Here is a 19,679-nt window from a genome sequence, read left to right on the forward strand (position 1 = left end):
AGCGTGGTAAGATCACAGTGATATATTTCCAAGTCTGGGGTTAGGCAGTGGTTTTATCTAAGTACGACTGGTTTATGTCAGCTCTTGGTCAGGGAAAGCTGCTAATGTGTATTTTGCGTAAGATGTGATAAGTTTTCATAAGGATCATTAGGATATCATTTGTACTGGTCTAATCATTACTGTACGTAGTCTCAGGATAATCAGAGTGTAATTAGACAATATATTTTGTTAGTGTGCATATCAGTAAGAGATACTATATTGCATATAAGCTATTGCAGAGTGTCTATTTTTGTACCTGTAATAAATAACAATAATTATCATCTGTGACGTGGCTTTGGTTCTTTGGCGAAGAACAAAACACTGGCAGGGTGCCAGCAACAAGGTTCCTTTATAATATTTCCCCTAGACTGAGCGGGAACCTTGTAATAAGTATTATCAGGGAATAATTATTGCCCTAATTACTTATTTTCATCCTACAACCCTAAGAGTGTTCTAGTATTAGTAGTTTGCTGTATTAGCATTTTTGAAACTACGTTTGAACAATGCATATGATTTTATGAAGTATTTGCTTCTAGTTATCATTCATAGAGTGTTAGTATTGAGTTAAAGCGAATGCTACATACCTGTAGAAGGTATTCTCCGAGGACAGCAGGCTGATTGTTCTCACTGATGGGTGACGTCCACGGCAGCCCCTCCAATCGGAATCTTCACTAGCAAAGTCCTTTGCTAGCCCTCGCGCGGCCGTCTTCCCGCCCGAAACCGGCTCGAGCCGGCCAGTCTCATATGTAGCAAAACAAAGCAAGGGAAGACACAACTCCAAAGGGGAGGCGGGTGGGTTTGTGAGAACAATCAGCCTGCTGTCCTCGGAGAATACCTTCTACAGGTATGTAGCATTCGCTTTCTCCGAGGACAAGCAGGCTGCTTGTTCTCACTGATGGGGTATCCCTAGCCCCCAGGCTCACTCAAAACAACAACCATGGTCAACTGGGCCTCGCAACGGCGAGGACATAACTGAGATTGACCTAAAAAATTTACCAACTAACTGAGAGTGCAGCCTGGAACAGAACAAACAGGGCCCTCGGGGGGTGGAGTTGGATCCTAAAGCCCAAACAGGTTCTGAAGAACTGACTGCCCGAACCGACTGTCGCGGCAGTAATGAGATGTGAATGTGTGGACAGATGACCACGTCGCAGCTTTGCAAATTTCTTCAATGGAGGCTGACTTCAAGTGGGCTACCGACGCAGCCATGGCTCTAACATTATGAGCCGTGACATGACCCTCAAGAGCCAGCCCCGCCTGGGCGTAAGTGAAGGAAATGCAATCTGCTAGCCAATTGGATATGGTGCGTTTCCCCACAGCCACTCCCCTCCTAATGGGATCAAAAGAAACAAACAATTGGGCGGACTGTCTGTTGGGCTGTGTCCGCTCCAGATAGAAGGCCAATGCTCTCTTGCAGTCCAATGTGTGCAGCTGACGTTCAGCAGGGCAGGAATCAGGACGGGGAAAGAATGTTGGCAAGACAATTGACTGGTTCAGATGGAACTCCGACACGACCTTTGGCAAGAACTTAGGGTGAGTGCGGAGGACTACTCTGTTATGATGAAATTTGGTGTAAGGGGCCTGGGCTACCAGGGCCTGAAGCTCACTGACTCTACGAGCTGAAGTAACTGCCACCAAGAAAATGACCTTCCAGGTCAAGTACTTCAGATGGCAGGAGTTCAGTGGCTCAAAAGGAGGTTTCATCAGCTGGGTGAGAACGACATTGAGATCCCATGACACTGTAGGAGGCTTGACAGGGGGCTTTGACAAAAGCAAACCTCTCATGAAGCGAACAACTAAAGGCTGTCCCGAGATCGGCTTACCTTCCACATGGAAATGGTATGCACTGATTGCACTAAGGTGAACCCTTACAGAGTTGGTCTTAAGACCAGACTCAGACAAGTGCAGAAGGTATTCAAGCAGGGTCTGTGTAGGACAAGAGCGAGGATCTAGGGCCTTGCTGTCACACCAGACGGCAAACCTCCTCCATAGAAAGAAGTAACTCCTCTTGGTGGAATCTTTCCTGGAAGCAAGCAAGATGCGGGAGACACCCTCTGACAGACCCAAAGAGGCAAAGTCTACGCTCTCAACATCCAGGCCGTGAGAGCCAGGGACCGGAGGCTGGGATGCAGAAGAGCCCCTTCGTCCTGCGTGATGAGGGTCGGAAAACACTCCAATCTCCACGGTTCTTCGGAGGATAACTCCAGAAGAAGAGGGAACCAGATCTGACGCGGCCAAAAGGGAGCAATCAGAATCATGGTGCCTCGGTCTTGCTTGAGTTTCAACAAAGTCTTCCCCACCAGAGGAATGGGAGGATAAGCATACAGCAGGCCCTCCCCCCAATGCAGGAGGAAGGCATCCGATGCCAGTCTGCCATTGGCCTGAAGCCTGGAACAGAACTGAGGGACTTTGTGGTTTGCTCGCGATGCGAAGAGATCCACCAAGGGGGTGCCCCACGCTTGGAAGATCTGGCGTACCACTCGGGAATTGAGCGACCACTCGTGAGGTTGCATAATCCTGCTCAACCTGTCGGCCAGACTGTTGTTTACGCCTGCCAGATATGTGGCTTGGAGCACCATGCCGTGACGGCGAGCCCAGAGCCACATGCTGACGGCTTCCTGACACAGGGGGCGAGATCCGGTGCCCCCCTGCTTGTTGACGTAGTACATGGCAACCTGGTTGTCTGTCTGAATTTGGATAATTTGGTGGGACAGACGATCTCTGAAAGCCTTCAGAGCGTTCCAGATCGCTCGCAACTCCAGGAGATTGATCTGTAGATCGCGTTCCTGGAGGGACCAGCTTCCTTGGGTGTGAAGCCCATCGACATGAGCTCCCCATCCCAGGAGAGACGCATTCGTGGTCAGCACTTTTTGTGGCTGAGGAATTTGGAAAGGACGTCCCAGAGTCAAATTGGAACAAATCGTCCACCAATACAGGGATTCAAGAAAACTCGTGGACAGGTGGATCACGTCTTCTAGATCCCCAGCAGCCTGAAACCACTGGGAAGCTAGGGTCCATTGAGCAGATCTCATGTGAAGGCGGGCCATGGGAGTCACATGAACTGTGGAGGCCATGTGGCCCAGCAATCTCAACATCTGCCGAGCTGTGATCTGCTGGGACGCTCGCACCCGTGAGACGAGGGACAACAAGTTGTTGGCCCTCGCCTCTGGGAGATAGGCGCGAGCCGTCCGAGAATCCAGCAGAGCTCCTATGAATTCGAGCCTCTGCGCCGGGAGAAGATGGGACTTTGGGTAATTTATCACAAACCCCAGTAGCTCCAGGAGGCGAATAGTCATCTGCATGGACTGCAGGGCTCCTGCCTCGGATGTGTTCTTCACCAGCCAATCGTCGAGATATGGGAACACGTGCACCCCCAGCCTGCGAAGTGCTGCTGCTACTACAGCCAAGCACTTTGTGAACACCCTGGGCGCAGAGGCGAGCCCAAAGGGTAGCACACAGTACTGGAAGTGACGTGTGCCCAGCTGAAATCGCAGATACTGTCTGTGAGCTGGCAGTATCGGGATGTGTGTGTAGGCATCCTTCAAGTCCAGAGAGCATAGCCAATCGTTTTCCTGAATCATGGGACGTAGGGTGCCCAGGGAAAGCATCCTGAACTTTTCTTTGACCAGATATTTGTTCAGGGCCCTTAGGTCTAGGATGGGACGCATCCCCCCTGTTTTCTTTTCCACAAGGAAGTACCTGGAATAGAATCCCAGCCCTTCTTGCCCGGATGGCACGGGCTCGACCGCATTGGCGCTGAGAAGGGCGGAGAGTTCCTCTGCAAGTACCTGCTTGTGCTGTAAGCTGTAAGACTGAGCTCCCGGTGGACAATTTGGAGGTTTTGAGGCCAAATTGAGGGTGTATCCTTGCCGGACTATTTGGAGAACCCACTGATCGGAGGTTATGAGAGGCCACCTTTGGTGAAAAGCTTTCAACCTCCCTCCGACTGGCAGGTCGCCCGGCACAGACACTTGGATGGCTGCTATGCTCTGCTGGAGCCAGTCAAAAGCTCGCCCCTTGCTTTTGCTGGGGAGCCGAGGGGCCTTGCTGAGTCGCACGCTGCTGACGAGAGCGAGCGCGCTGGGGCTTAGCCTGGGCCGCAGGCTGTCGAGAAGGAGGATTGTACCTACGCTTGCCAGAAGAGTAGGGAACAGTCTTCCTTCCCCCGAAAAATCGTCTACCTGTAGAGGTAGAAGCTGAAGGCTGCCGGCGGGAGAACTTGTCGAATGCGGTGTCCCGCTGGTGGAGCTGCTCTACCACCTGTTCGACTTTCTCTCCAAAAATATTATCCGCACGGCAAGGCGAGTCCGCAATCCGCTGCTGGATTCTATTCTCCCGGTCGGAGGCACGCAGCCATGAGAGCCTGCGCATCACCACACCTTGAGCAGCGGCCCTGGACGCAACATCAAAGGTGTCATACACCCCTCTGGCCAGGAATTTTCTGCACGCCTTCAGCTGCCTGACCACCTCCTGAAAAGGCTTGGCTTGCTCAGGGGGGAGAGCATCAACCAAGCCCACCAACTGCCGCACATTGTTCCGCATGTGTATGCTCGTGTAGAGCTGGTAAGACTGAATTTTGGCCACGAGCATAGAAGAATGGTAGGCCTTCCTCCCAAAGGAGTCTAAGGTTCTATAGTCCTTGCCCGGGGGCACCGAAGCATGCTCCCTAGAACTCTTAGCCTTCTTTAGGTCCAGATCCACAACTCCAGAATCATGAGGCAACTGGGTGCGCATCAGATCTGGGTCCCCATGGATCCGGTACTGGGACTCGATCTTCTTGGGGATGTGGGGATTAGTTAAAGGCTTGGTCCAGTTCGCCAGCAATGTCTTTTTGAGGACATGGTGCAGGGGAACAGTGGACGCTTCCTTAGGTGGAGAAGGATAGTCCAGGAGCTCAAACATTTCAGCCCTGGGCTTGTCCTCCACAACCACCGGGAAGGGGATGGCCGTAGACATCTCCCGGACAAAGGAAGCGAAAGACAGATTCTCAGGAGGGGAAAGCTGTCTTTTTTTTTTTTTAATTTCTTTATTATATTTTAACATGTTAAATACATCTCCACATATTTGCAACGCTCACCATATGTGTAACATATTTATCTCTTCTTCTATAACAATATTTGCAAATAAACTCTTAACAATCCTTCCCCCCTTCCTCCCCCCCTCCCCTTTCTTAATGTGGTGATTTACATGTTTCTTTCATCTGTTCATAAGGTTGCCAAATTTGTTGAAACCTATGTAATTGGCCTTTTCTCAATGCGGTCAGTTTCGCCATCTGATGCAGATAATCAAGTTTATGCTTTACTACTTGAATATGTGGTACCTCTATCTGCTTCCATGCCCTTGCCACTGTCATTTTGGCTGCTGCAAAAATCTGGCTAGCCATTTTATGTTGGTGTATCTTACATCTTCCCGGCCGGAAGTGTAAAAGACAGTATTCCGCCTGATTTGGATATTCTATCTTTGTGATTTGGTATACCATTGCTCGAATTTGAGTCCAAAATGCCTGTATCTTGGGACATTCCCACCATATATGCATAAATGTACCTCTATTACCACATTCCCTCCAGCAGTTCGGTGATATCTTATGGTATATTTTTTGCAGTCTATCCGGTGTATAGTACCACCAGTACCATATTTTATAACCATTCTCAGCCACTGACTGAGTGATAGAGGCCTTCAATAAATATCTAAGTCCCCTCATCCAGCATTCTCTTGTAAAGGTTTGTTGTAAGGCCCCCTCCCACCTTCTCATATAGTGATCTTGAGGGCTGGACATTTTTAATAGTGCCTTATATAATCGTGACACTCCCCCTTTGCCCCCTCCTCCCTTAATTGCCCTTTCTAACCCTGTTTCTGTAAGTTCCAGCTCTTCCCCTGCCCGTCTTTTTATATAGTTCCGCAGGCTATGATAATATGCCATATCCCTTTCTTCCAACTCATATTCCTCTTTTAATTCTTCAAAATTTTTAATTTCTCCATTGTTCCATATCTGGCCTAACATGTATAATCCCTTACGGGCCCAATTTTTATATACACTATCTGATTCTCCTAACGGAAACCCCGGAGCCCCACATATAGCCATTTGTAAAAAATATCTCCTCTCCGGAAACACTTTTCGTCGTATCCGTAACCATGTCTCCAGTAAGAGGCCAATCCCCACCGGCACCCTTTTAGTTAGAGACATAATTTCAGTCCCCTTCCTCCAAAGTATATCTCCTATATAGCGGGTACTCAACCATGAACGTTCCCAATGTAGCCATTTTTTATTATTTCTAGGAGTCCATTCCGCTAATACTCTTAGTTGGGCTGCCTGATAATATAGGTGGAAATTTGATACTCCCATTCCCCCTTCCACGGGCAGCTGGAACATCATATCCCTATTTACCCTGGGGGGTCGCTTCCTCCAGATGTAGGCAAACATTTTCCTATTTAGTTGTTGGAAGAACTTTTGTGGGATAGGTATTGGGATGGCCATGAACAGGTATAATATCTTTGGTAAGAGTATCATTTTTATAGCATGGATTCTTCCCAGCCATGATATAGTAAGTCCTTCCCATCTGTCCACTTCCTCAAACAGTTCTTTGATTTTTTGGGGATAATTTGCTTGATATAATCCCCCTATTTCCGGTGTAATCTGTATCCCTAGATAGCGAATTGACTTATTTGCCCATGTGAACGGAAACTTATCTGTTATCTCTTGTATTTCCCTAGGTGATGCCGAGAGATTTAATATTTCTGATTTATTTATGTTAATTTTAAATCCTGAGACCCTTCCATAGTTTGTCATCACCTCCATTATCTCTTGTATTGATTGTGATGGATGGGTTAATGTCAGGAGAACGTCATCGGCAAAAAGCATTATTTTATGTTCCCTTTGCCCCCGTACTACTCCCCTTATATCTTTGTGTGTCCGTATTATCCTCGCTAGTGGTTCGATTGATATTGCGAATAATAATGGGGAAATTGCACATCCTTGCCTTGTTCCTCTGTGTAGCTCTAGTATGTTAGTATGTGTCCCATTTATCTTTAATACCGCCATCGGTTTCGTGTATAATAGGCGCAGCCATGTCATAAATCGTCCCTCTATACCTATCTGACGTATTACTGTAAATAGAAACTCCCAATCTACACGATCAAATGCCTTTTCAGCATCGACTGAGAATATTATTGTTGGTGTTTTTTCATCCTGTATTTGTTGTATGATATGTAACAGTGTCCTAGTATTATCATGTGTTTGACGACCCCTAATGAAGCCAGTCTGGTCTTCATGTATAAATCGTGGCATTACCTCCTGTAGGCGGCGTGCCATTATTTTAGTAAAAATCTTATAGTCCGTGTTCAGGAGAGATATTGGCCGGTATGAGCCACACTGTAGCGGGTCTTTACCTGGCTTTAGGAGTATGGTCACTTCAGCCATCCTCCATGAGTATGGCAGCTCCTGTGCCTCCTCGAAGGCAGCAATAGCTTTCAGAAGTACTGGGGCTAGTATTTTTGCAAACCTTTTATAAAATCTAGAAGGGAAGCCATCCGGCCCGGGGGATTTGTTGTTTGGCAAATCTGCTATTGCTTCTTCTATCTCTTCTAATGTTATGGCCTTTGACAGCGCTTCCTGCTCCCTTCCCGTGACTCTAATCATCTCCAGGTCCCGCACGTATTGTTCCATGTCCTCCCTTGATGTATCTTGTTCTGCTTGATATAGCTGATTATAGAAATCCCAAAATACCCCTGCCATTTCCTCTGTTTGTGTTATTAGCTCCCCTGAGGGGCTGTGTATGCCCTGTATATAATTGCGCTGTGCCTGCTTTTTAAGCTTATTAGCCAGTAATCTGCTTGTTTTATTTCCAAATTCATAGTACTCCTGCTGTACTTGTTCTAACTGTCCGGCTATATCCGCCAGTTGTATTTCATTAAGTTGAGCTTTAAGTTGGCGTATTTCTTCTGTTTTTTTACTATCTGTTGGGTCTTTCTTATGCATGTTCTCTAGTTTCGTTATTTGTTTCCGTAAATTGGTTTCTGCCTCTGCTTTTTTCTTATTGATATATGCTTGCTTCGCTATACATTGGCCCCTAATAACTACTTTCAGGCCCTCCCATAAACTTGTCGGTTTAACCTCTTCAGTATCATTGAACTGTATGTATTCTCTTATATTGTTTTCTATTTCTAGGACACTCTGTGGGTCCATCAAGAGTGTTTCATTTAGGCGCCATCTTCTCTTCTTTGTCTTCCCTCCCTCTCCCATCACCTCCAATAGCACCATCGAGTGATCAGACCAGCTACATTGTTCTATCTCCACTAATTTGATATCATTTCTCATCCCTCTGCCTCCTAGCCAGTAATCAATTCGTGAATAGGTATTATGTTTGGGAGAGAAAAAGGAGTAATCTCTCTCTGTCCCATGTCTCTCTCTCCATATGTCTACTAGGTCCCATCGGGCCATCCACCTTATGAGGGCTTTCCTATCTGTTTTTGCATATTCTACTCTCCCTCCTGAGTTGTCCAATTTAGGATCTATCGTGAGATTAAGATCACCTCCCACCAACAATTCTCCTTGTATATTTTCCTGTATCACCTTTTCCACTGTATCTAAAAATTCTCTCTGCCCCACGTTAGGGGCATACATGCACACTAGAGTATAATGCTTATTATATAGTGACACTGTCATCAATATATATCGTCCCATTTTATCTTTCACTGTAGTATGTACTTGCCATGGGAGGGATCCCGACAAAGCTATCAGGACTCCCTGCGTTTTTTTATTCGCCCTATTGGAAGCACATTGGACAGTGGGATATCTCTTATGTTTCATCAGGTGTTCATGATTTCTTCTCAGATGGGTCTCCTGGAGAAACACAACATCCGACTTTTGTCGGGTCAGTTCTCTAAACACCTGTCTACGCTTCTGCGGTGTATTGAGGCCTCTTACATTTAGTGTTATACATTTAAACATTTTACAACTTGTAATAATAAACCTTCAACATATTTATCACCATACTGTAACATCATAACATCCTGTCCCCCTTTTTTCCCTCCCCCCCCATCTTGTAATATACCCCTAAGGTTTATCTTCCCCCCGTTCCCCCCTCTGAACTTCCCACCCCCCCCCATCTTCCTTTCCCAAATCCAGAGCACCCGTTTCATCTCAAAATAAAAACGGTGCTTTGTAGAGAGGAAGTGATCCCCTTTGCCCATCTCTGATTAGAAATTACCATTTTAGATTCCCCCTCTCCAATCCTTATGTATTTCTAACATTTCCCTTTGCTCTTTCCCCTTACCTACTTGCCTCCCTCCCCCCGTTTGATCTTCCAGAATCCCCATTTCCCCTTATATGCTATACTCCCCCAAACAGAGCCTTATCTCTAACCATATCAACCACTGAATATCTCAGTCCTTGACATTACCCTTGGCATTTGTGTTCAAGTGAGGCGTCCAGCTGATTGCTGGCGTTGCAGGCGTTTGCGGCCTACTCGCTGCCACTTCGGATAATTTCTCATGTTCGTCTGAGAGCGCCTCGTTTCCACATCCGTGGATGTTGTTGCTGGAATATCTTCGGGCAGCAGCTCCCGTGCTTCTGCTAGCGTTTTTATCTGATGTTGTCTCCCATCTTTATAGAATACCAGGGCAAATGGGTGCCTCCATCTGTACTGAAGCCCCATCTCCCTTAATCTCCTGGTGACTGGTTTCAGGTCTGCTCTTCTCCTCAGTGTTGCCGCCGCCAGGTCTTGATATATCTCGATTTTGTATGTGTCCCATTTAAAATCTTGCTTTTGGCGTGCTGCTTGGAGAACTCGCTCCTTGAGCTTATAATCCCGGAAGCAGGCGATCAAATCTTTGGGAAGGTTGTTTCTTGTGGCCCCAAGGGCTCTATGAGCTCTGTCCAATAGCACTTGCTCGGGCTCCAGGGGCTGTTCGGAAGTTGCCACCAATGCACATACTATCTGTTGTACCACCTTTTCCGTTTCTTGGTAAGTGGGTGACTCCGGTAACCCCCGAAATCGGAGGTTGTTCCGCCGGCTGCGATTCTCCAAATCTTCAATCTTGTCAGCTAGTGCTTCTTGCCCCAGGTCTATATCTTGAACTCTCCGGTCCAGGGCCCCCATGTTCTCCCCCTGTTCCTCCAGTCTAGTCTCTGTTTCCTCCACTCTGTGCCCAAGTTCTTTGATTTCACTTCTGAGATCTGCCCCCATCTTAGCTAAGTCAGCTCGCATAGCTTTTAAATCAGTGCGAATTTCATTCAGCAAAGTTCTTAGTTCTGGGAGGGATTCCTCCTCTTGATTCATTTGTTCTGGCGTCGGGAACATATCTTCGGTAGAGGGATTGCGTTTTCGGTCCCCGCTTGCTGCAATTTCCTCTCCACTGGCCGCCATATTGTTCTGCCTCGTGGCTCCCGCATATGCGAATTGGGAGAGGCTTGGCGTCGTAGCGCTGGACTCCATCGCTTCTGTTTTCTCCCCTGTTGCTATTTTATTTTTTGTTTTCCACTCGTGCTGATGGGTCTGCTCTCCCGCGCTCTTTTCGCCTGCTTAACGCGGAGCCGATGGATATTCCTCCCTCCGTCGTTCCTCCACCTCTCCGTAGCGCCCGGGGCAAAACTTCTCGGTTCGCTACTGGCAGTGGATCGGCGCCGATTTCCTTTTACCTGCACTGTCAGAGGCTTTGCACTCGTGCTGATGGGTCTGTTCTCCCGCGCTCTGTTCGCCTGCTTAACACGGAGCCGATGGATATTTCACCCTCCGTCGCTCCTCCACCTCTCCGTAGCGCCCGGGGCAAAACTCCGCAGTTCGCTACTGGCAGTGGATCAGCGCCAATTTCCTTTTACCTGCACTGTCAGAGGCTTTGCCCCCTCCGGTAGATGTTTTTTAATTTTTGATTATGGTAGGGAATCTTTCTATTTTTGCTATGGGCAGGCAGGAGCTCAGCATTTATGCTGCCATTGCTCCCGTGACCGGGAAAGCTGTCTTTCAGGAGAGGGAGTGGGATCGGAAGGAAGACCCTCAGACTCCTCGTCAGAGAAATATCTGCGGTCTTCTTCCTCTTCCCATGAGGCCTCACCCTCGGTGTCAGACACAAGTTCACGGACCTGTGTCTGCAACCGTGCCCGACTCGACTCTGTGGAGCCACGTCCACGATGGGGGCGTCGAGAGGTAGACTCCCTCGCCCGCATCGGCGAAGCTCCCTCCGCCGACGTAGTCGGGGAGCCTTCCTGGGAGGCGACGGCAGCCGGCACCGCACGCGGCACCGACGCCGGAGACCTCACCTCGGGCGATGGACCTGCCGGCGCCACGCTCGACGGTACCGGTGGCGCAAGCACCACCGGTACCGGAGGGGTAGGGCGCAACAGCTCTCCCAGAATCTCTGGGAGAACAGCCCGGAGGCTCTCATTCAGAGCGGCTGCAGAGAAAGGCATGGAAGTCGATGCAGGCGTCGACGTCAGAACCTGTTCCGGGCGTGGAGGCTGTTCCGGGCTGTCCAGAGTGGAGCGCATCGACACCTCCTGAACAGAGGGTGAGCGGTCCTCTCGGTGCCGATGCCTGCTGGGTGCCGACTCCCTCGGCGACCCAGAACTCTCGGTACCGACACGGGAAGGAGACCGGTGACGATGCTTCTTCGACTTCTTGGAACGAAGCATGTCACCGGAGCTTCCCGGTACCGACGAGGAGGACGTAGAATCCAGCCGTCGCTTCCTCGGGGCCGAGGCCGAAGGAGGTCGGTCTCGGGGGGGCTGTACCGCAGGAGCCCTCAGGGTAGGGGGAGATCCACCCGAAGGCTCACCGCCACCAGCAGGGGAATGGACAGCCCTCACCTGCACTCCAGACGATGCACCACCGTCCGACGACATCAGCAGACGAGGTCCCGGTACCACCGACGTCGATGCAGCTATCCGATGTCTCGGCGCCGATGCAGAGGTCCGATGCCTCGATGCACTCGATGCACTGGCGGCCGAGGATGAAGCTCTGGACGCTGAAGACGCCGATGCACACGATACCCCCGGTGCCGATGCCAACGAAGAGCCCGAGAACAAAACGTTCCACTGGGCCAATCTCGCTACCTGAGTCCGACTTTGCAAAAGGGAACACAGACTACAGGCCTGAGGGCGGTGCTCGGCCCCCAGACACTGAAGACACGACGCGTGCCTGTCAGTGAGCGAGATTACCCGGGCGCACTGGGTGCACTTCTTGAAGCCGCTGGAATGCTTCGATGTCATGGGCGGAAAAATCACGCCGGCGAAATCAAAATCCGAAATGACGAAAATGAGCACCAAAACTTTGAGGGAGAAAAATCTCGACCGAGGCCGAAAAGAGGCCTACCCCGACGACGAAAGAAAACTTACTGGGGCAAAGACTGAAAATACGGGAAGGGGCAAAACGAAACCCGAGGGGGCTTCCGGAGCACTTCCCGAACAAATTTTTAAAGATTTTCCGAAGAAAAAAACACGTCAAAGAGAAAAAGGACGCGCGAGGTCGACTTTCCGGGGCTCGACACGGCGAAAACACAACCGTACCGAGTGCGGACGAAAGAAGACTGGCCGGCTCGAGCCGGTTTCGGGCGGGAAGACGGCCGTGCATGCGCGGTGCACGCGGGCGTGCGAGGGCTAGCAAAGGACTTTGCTAGTGAAGATTCTGATTGGAGGGGCTGCCGTGGACGTCACCCATCAGTGAGAACAAGCAGCCTGCTTGTCCTCGGAGAATGACATTTACTGTTTTTATGTCTTCAGTCTTGACCATGTGTCCTGACTTAACCAGTCTAGCTATATTACTAGTTAGGTTGGAGAGGACTTTTACTCCTTTGTAGTAAATTCCATCTCCAAGGGGGGGAATCTGTAAGGGTATTTCCCTGTGTGTCTCACCTTGCTGGTCTTGGCCTGCCTAATCCTATGACATCAAGATGGTGTCTGCAACCTATGACCTGCTCATCAGTGATTTAGCTAATTCAGTTTTCTGGAAACTCTCTAGCAGTCATGTAACTTCCTGTAGGATCGTTTATCACAGGTAATAAATTATCAGTGACCCAGGTTCCCCAAACAAAACTATCTGTAAGCAAATTATTCTGTACTTGGTCTAGGGGAGGGAACCTTGGAACCTAGCCAATTACTTGCGCGAGAAAGAACTGAAACTGAAAAAGCAGGCTGAAATATATATTAGTTTTTATTATAGATATATATGAAAAGGTATACAAAATAGAAACTCTGGCAAAGCTTTAACTGAATACAAAAATACCGGCTGATAAAATTACCAACTATATTGTCACACTACTAAACACTAATTCTTACTGGTTACCAGATAAAATTACACAACTGAGTGTTCAGGTTACACTATGTTACGAGGTAGTACAGTTATTAGCAGCTTATCTCCTGATCACAGTATGACTATACCCAGTCTTTTGCTCAGGTAATTACCACTAACTAAACCCAGACTAATAGGAAATAGATCACCGTATCTCTCACCAGGCTGACCTTCGTGGCAGTCTCTCGGGAGTTGCACAGGATACTTCCCAGACTCAAGCTGAGTTACCATCTAGTCTTCGTCAGAGCCAGGACAGGCACTCTGCAGCAGGTACAGCTGAACCACGATACTTCCTCCAGATACACAGTTCACCAGACAAGGACCTTATCAGGTCACTCCAGTCTTCTTTCCAGCTTCCACCTTCTTCCAAGGGTTCCGACTAACCCTTTCTTGTTCCCGCTGTTCCCAGTACCTCTTGGTCCAGTGACTGCAGGAACTCAATCTGCTTCTTCCTCAGCTCACTGCATGGCAAGAAGGGTCCGCTGTTCTTGACCTTCAAGTTGTTACATTGTGGTATGCATTTTCTGTTTCTCACCCGGCTTGCTGGAGCCTTTCAGCTTCTCTGGGAGATAAAGGGGGGCTGGTTTGCCCACAGCATGTCCTTGGATGTTACATGACTGCTAGTGATTTTCCAGAAAGCTGAATTAGCTAAATCACTGCTGTGCAGGGCATAGGTTGCAGACGCCATCTTGATGTCATAGGATTATGCAGGCCAAGACCAGCAAGGTGAGACACACAGGGCAATACCTCTACAATCCAAGGACATGCTGTGGGCAAACCAGCCCCCTTTATCTCCCTGAGAAGCTGAAAGGGAGTGAGACATGGCTCCAGCAGGCCGGGTGAAATAGAAAATGCATACCACAATGTAACAACTTGAAGATCAAGAACAACGGACCCTGTTTGCCATGCAGTGAGCTGAAGAAGAAGCAGATTGGGTTCCTGCAGTCACCTGACAGAGAGGTACGGGGAAAAGCGGAAACAAGGAGAAATCGGTTAGTCGAAATCCTTGGAAGAAGGTGGAGGTGGAAAGAAGACCAGAGAGACCTAATAAGGTCCACCAACTGATGAACTGTGTATCTGGAGAAAAGTACCGTGTGGTTCAGCTACCTGCAAGGAGTGACCTGTGCCCTCCCTGTCTGCTGCAGAGTACCGGACCTAGCTCTGACTAAGACTCGCTGCAATCTCAGCTTGAGTCTGTGAAGTATCCTGTGCCACTTCCCGAGGGACTGCCACGGAGGTCAGTCTGGTGAGAGACACGGTGATTTATTTCCTATTAGTCTGGGGCTAGTGAGTGGTAATTACCTGAGCAAAAGACTGGGTATAGTCATACCGTGATCAGGAGATAAGCTGCTAATAACCGTACTACTTCGTAACATAGTTGTACCATTACCAATCAGTGGTGTAATTTTACCTGGTAACCAGTAAGGATCAGTGTGTAGTTGTGACAATATAGTTTATGATTTTATCAGTCAGTATTTTTGTATTCAGCTAAAGCTTTGCCAGAGTTTCTAGATTTGTATTTTATCTATATTTTCTTATCCATAATAAAGCTAATATATATTTCAGCCTGCTTTCTCAGTTTCATTTCTCTCTATCGGAAGTAATTGGCATAGGGCCAATCCAATGTTCCCCCCCCCCCTCTCCTAGACCGAGTACAGAGTATTTTGCTTGCAGATAGTTCTGTTTGGGGAACCTTGGCTACCGGTGACGCTGGGGGGAGATTTCTCCTATCAGTATCACCAGTGGTAGAATCCCACAGAACCTAGGTAAAATAATAATGTAAATGAAGGAAAAAACCCAGCACAGGGAGGCACCGCAAAGGCAGAGAAAAAAAGCACTGAATGAGACTGCAAAGACACGTTCTCCCTGCTCCGTGGGAAAACAAAGATTGAGGGACCTGCGCTTGCACGTCAGGCAGGAAGGCACCCATGCATGCGCAGTGGGATGCTGCTAGAATTTTCTTCTAAGCAACCGCACTAGGCTCTGTGGGATGATGTCACCGAGATGTGCGAATACAACTGGGCCTGCTTGTCCTCGGAGAATAGGTGTCACAATGTACCTCCTGCAGCACACTGTTTGCTGATACATTTGCAGATCATCCTCACTGAAAGCAAGGAAAAAAGTTCTCTTCTCTACATTCAGTACCAAGAAATGTGATAACTACACATACTTACTACATATTGCTTTTGTAGGATTTACTTGCTGTCCTGCAAGAAACTGCTGAAGTTTTCTGATGTCCACACGAGCTTCTGCCATAGTCTCTGGGTCTCTGTCCTGGGAGGAACTTTGGGTGGCATCATCAAAAACTGAAATGACAGAAGACCTTTGGCACTAGATCAAACCACTGCAGGTTACAGCAGAAGCTACTAGCCATATCCCTCAAGATACTGTATCCTGAAACAGACTACCATGACAGATGGGGGAACCTTGAGGACTATTCCCTCTGCTCAACTGGTGTACTACTACAGAAACCAACTGATCTTCATAACAAGGATCCTCTGCACATCTCCCATCATTTATTGAATTCTATTTCTGTTTTTGCCTCCACCGTTCTCAACAGGAAACTATTCCATGCATCTATTACCCTTTCTGTACAGAGATATTTCCTTCTGTCCAATTTTATACCTCATATGACCCCTCAACAGAAACTTAAAATTGAAACATTTGCCTCCAGTGCATTATTTATATCTTTGAGGTATCTGAATATCTATGTTTTATCCAGCTTCTCACCTCTTCTCTATACTTACTTAGGCTCTTAATCTTATCCCGGAGCACTCACTTCCAGTCTATCTTTGTGGAGGTAGATTCTAAGATTCTATCACTTTGTTTCTACTGGTCCTGCCTCTGTCTGTCCTAGCTTTCCTCTGGCTTTGATCTCTGCACTAAGATCATTAGATATAACCAACCTGCAGGTGCTGTTCGTATTCTAGGGTCTCATTTCCCTTACCATATCTTTTCACACATTTTGAAAAAAAAAAAAAGATGCATAGTTTAAGATCTGTCCACAACTCTTTTTTAAACAATCTGCTACTTGAACTGGCCCAGTAGCAATGAAGGACATGGAGGATTCAGTTTCATGGACAAAGGGAAAGAAAGTACAGTCTTCGCAAAAATACAAAGAAAAACAGCAGTGACAACCAAGGGGAGGAAATGACAACTCAGGAGTTTTATCATATCATCCAACAGAAATTCATGATGACCCAACATGGCCATGTTTTGCTTGTGTCAGGGGTCTACACACTGTGAAATGTCTGATCATATACACACACTTAATAGTTGATAGGATACTCTCAAGCTCTATCAGAGCTGATCCGACGTGAGCAACAACTCATAATTGGGAGCTTCTCCAAAAGCTTGGTTTCATTCCCAATCCCAGACTGGCCAAGGTTCAGAATGAGGAAGAGGCAGTGTAAGAAAGGAATCCCAATAGTGGCACCTTTAATAGTGGTCAAGGACAAACTATATTAGTTTCCAATTTTTACTCTTTTAGTTTAGTTTAAATGATAAAGTTTGATATTCCTTTAGATCAGGGGTTCTTAACCCAGTCCTCATGACACACTCAGCCAGCCAGTCAGGATACCCATAATGAATATGCATGAAATAGATTTACAGGTGCAGAACTTCAAAGCTCTGCGTTTGTTCTGAACTTGACGCTAGGTTACCATGGTTAAGAGGAAAGGAAAGACCCATTCACACCCGTCTGAGATCGTAGGGATTCCTGCCCTTAAGCAGCAAATGATTTCAGGCTTCGTTTCTCTCAATGTCGGCATTACTACTACTAATCATTTCTTTAGCGCTACTAGATGTATGCAGCACTGTACACATTATATGCAGGTACTTTCTCTGTCCCTAGAGCGCACACAATCTAAGTTTTACTACCTGGGGCAACAAAGGGTTAAGTGACTTGCCCAATGTCACAAGGAGCTGCAGTGGGAATCGAACCCAGGTTGCCAGGATCAAAGCCCACTGCACTAACCATTAGGCCACTCCTCCACTCCACAATCAAACTTCAGGTGTGGCATTAATCAGGAGAGCTCATGCAAGGCATCTTAGACGCCACTCTTAGCCCCGAAGATTGCGAGATCCCACTCAGACCCAAGGGAGGTATTGCACTGCCACTCTAGGAGTCGGCACCAGATACTGAAGTGGTTGCGGGAGTTTTGTTCCAGATGAGGGAGCAGCAAGCCCTGGTGTTCTAGAGGCAGCAGCAGTTGGAATTATATCTATCTCCCCTAGGACCGACTTGCGGCAGAGAGACTCAAGAGAAGAGCTGCGAAAAGACTAAGGAAAAAACCTGAAAAATGTTACATTGGAAGTAGTTTGGAAGTAGTTTGGGAGGATTCCTTGACTAATAGACTTGATAAATTTACTGCTGGCCATAATACATTTTGACCAAAGTGGCATTACAAGGAGAAACTTTAAATCAACAAGGAATTGCTGTAAGAAAAATTGATGAACTGCAAACTCTGAAAGAGGGTCAAGCTTTATTGTATAAGGATAAACTGGTAACATCAGAAACTTGAAGCCCTGGAAAATTTAAGATGTTGCAACTTTCCTACAAATTTCAAGAGCTATACAAATGTTATTAGTAGTAGTAGTAGATTCTCTGTCGCCACTGGCTATAGCATATTATGTGGACTGGCACGGAAGTGACCACAAAGGAGCTAGAAGGGAGGGCACACAGGATAGTTTTGATCTATCTGGATTTCTAAAGGGCTCTAAGCCTGTATTATCAACAGCCACCCTGTCTCCTTTGCCTTGGAACCAGACAAAAATTGGATCCTTTGATTAGATATAAAGATCAAAAGTTTTTGAGTCAATGGGTTTTAATTAGGGCTGCACATTTAACGCATTAACACAATTAACACGTTAAAAGTTAACTCACATTTTAAAAAAAGTTAACGTGATTAACAGCCCCAACCTTCCTACTTTCTGTTGGTCCCACTGTCTGACTGGGTTTGCATCACTTTTTTTTGTCTGGCTCTCCCGCCCCCACCCCCCATAACCATTCAGCATTGCCCGTCTTCCCGCTCCTCCCCCCCTTTCCACAACCATCTGGCATTGCTGGACTCTCTCCCTGCATTCACTTTGTCCTGGCTCCTCTTCCATTGGTCTGCATGCAGGCGGCAACATCAACAACAAATAGAAGGCAGCATGTACAGCACTGTTCTATGCGCACCACTGCTGGCTTTGACGGCTCCACTTCTCTGTAACAAGAAGCTATATCAGAGGGGGTGGGACCAGATGAGCCTGAAGTGGAAGGCGTAAGGCAGTATCACATGCACCTGCCTTCTATTTTCTGTTGGCGTTGTAAAGGGGGGTGAGCGACCTGGGCACCATCTTGGCAGCAGCCAGCAGCAGCACGGCATCTCTCCCCCCTCCCGGTACCTCCCGTTTCTATGTGTCATCGGCAATGAGCAGGGACTTCTACCCGCTGTTCACGCTGGCCCCGAGCCCTCCCTCTGACGGCAAGTTACGCCAGAGAGAAGGCTCGAGCAGTGGGTAGGAATCCCTGCAAATGCCAGGTGCCAGCTTCCCTTGCAATGCCACTGGCTGGCATGCAGACTCAAGAAACAGCAGTCTAGATAAGAAGCCAGGACTGAGTGAGTGCAGGAGAGAGCGAGAGAGAGAGAGACCGGCAATGCTGGATGGTGATGGGGGCTGAGGGAGGATGATAGCAACGAGCAATGGTGGAGGAAGGGGGCAAGGGAGTAGAGGGCAGAGACAGGCAATGCTGCATAGGAGTGTCAGGTCTGCATCATTGGAGAAAAACAAGTAAATAGGATGGGCTCTGGTGAATGAGGCTGGGACTTCTGGACAAGCTCAGGTAAGGAAAAAGGAAAAAAAAGTGTGTTGAAGTGTGGGGGAAATGGGAGAGAGAGTGATGGAGGGGAAAGATAGGGGCAATGTAGGATAAGAGAAAAAAAACAAACAGAGAGGGGGTATGCTGGACATGAACGGAGGGAGGCGAAGGGAGAAAGATGCTGCCCACAGATGGTGGGAAGGGAAGCGATGGAAACTAGATAGATTTGAGGAGACAGGAAACTGGGAAAAAAAAACCGCTGAAAATGAAAGATGGATATAAAAGGCAGAACGTGAAGAATAAAAGAGGAGGGAAAAGAAATAGTGAACGGACAGGAGGCTCTTAGAAAAATAAAATCAAGATAAGAAAAATTATTTTATTTTCAGTTTAGTAACTGAAATGTATCATTTTTGAGACTTACATCTGTCATCTATATTTTGCACTGTACAAAAAGAAATGTGAGGGGGACACTTTCTATGATTAGTCGCGCAATTAAAATTTTTAATTGGCATAGTTTTAATTCCTGACCTCAGTAGGCAGAAGGCTTTTTTGGCTCT

General features: G+C 47.7%; 1 protein-coding gene across 1 annotated transcript in view; it reads right to left on the reverse strand.

Moving 5' to 3' along the window:
- Window positions 1-19,679, reverse strand: part of HUS1 (HUS1 checkpoint clamp component) — a 168,100-nt gene that overhangs the window by 30,325 nt on the left and 118,096 nt on the right. The window contains exon 7 of the mRNA XM_030209451.1: window positions 15,494-15,625. Coding sequence (XP_030065311.1) covers window positions 15,494-15,625 — 132 coding nt within the window. The remainder of the gene's footprint in view (window positions 1-15,493; window positions 15,626-19,679) is intronic.

The sequence above is a fragment of the Microcaecilia unicolor genome, chromosome 1 (genome assembly GCF_901765095.1).
Source record: "Microcaecilia unicolor chromosome 1, aMicUni1.1, whole genome shotgun sequence".
Lineage (NCBI taxonomy): Eukaryota > Metazoa > Chordata > Amphibia > Gymnophiona > Siphonopidae > Microcaecilia > Microcaecilia unicolor.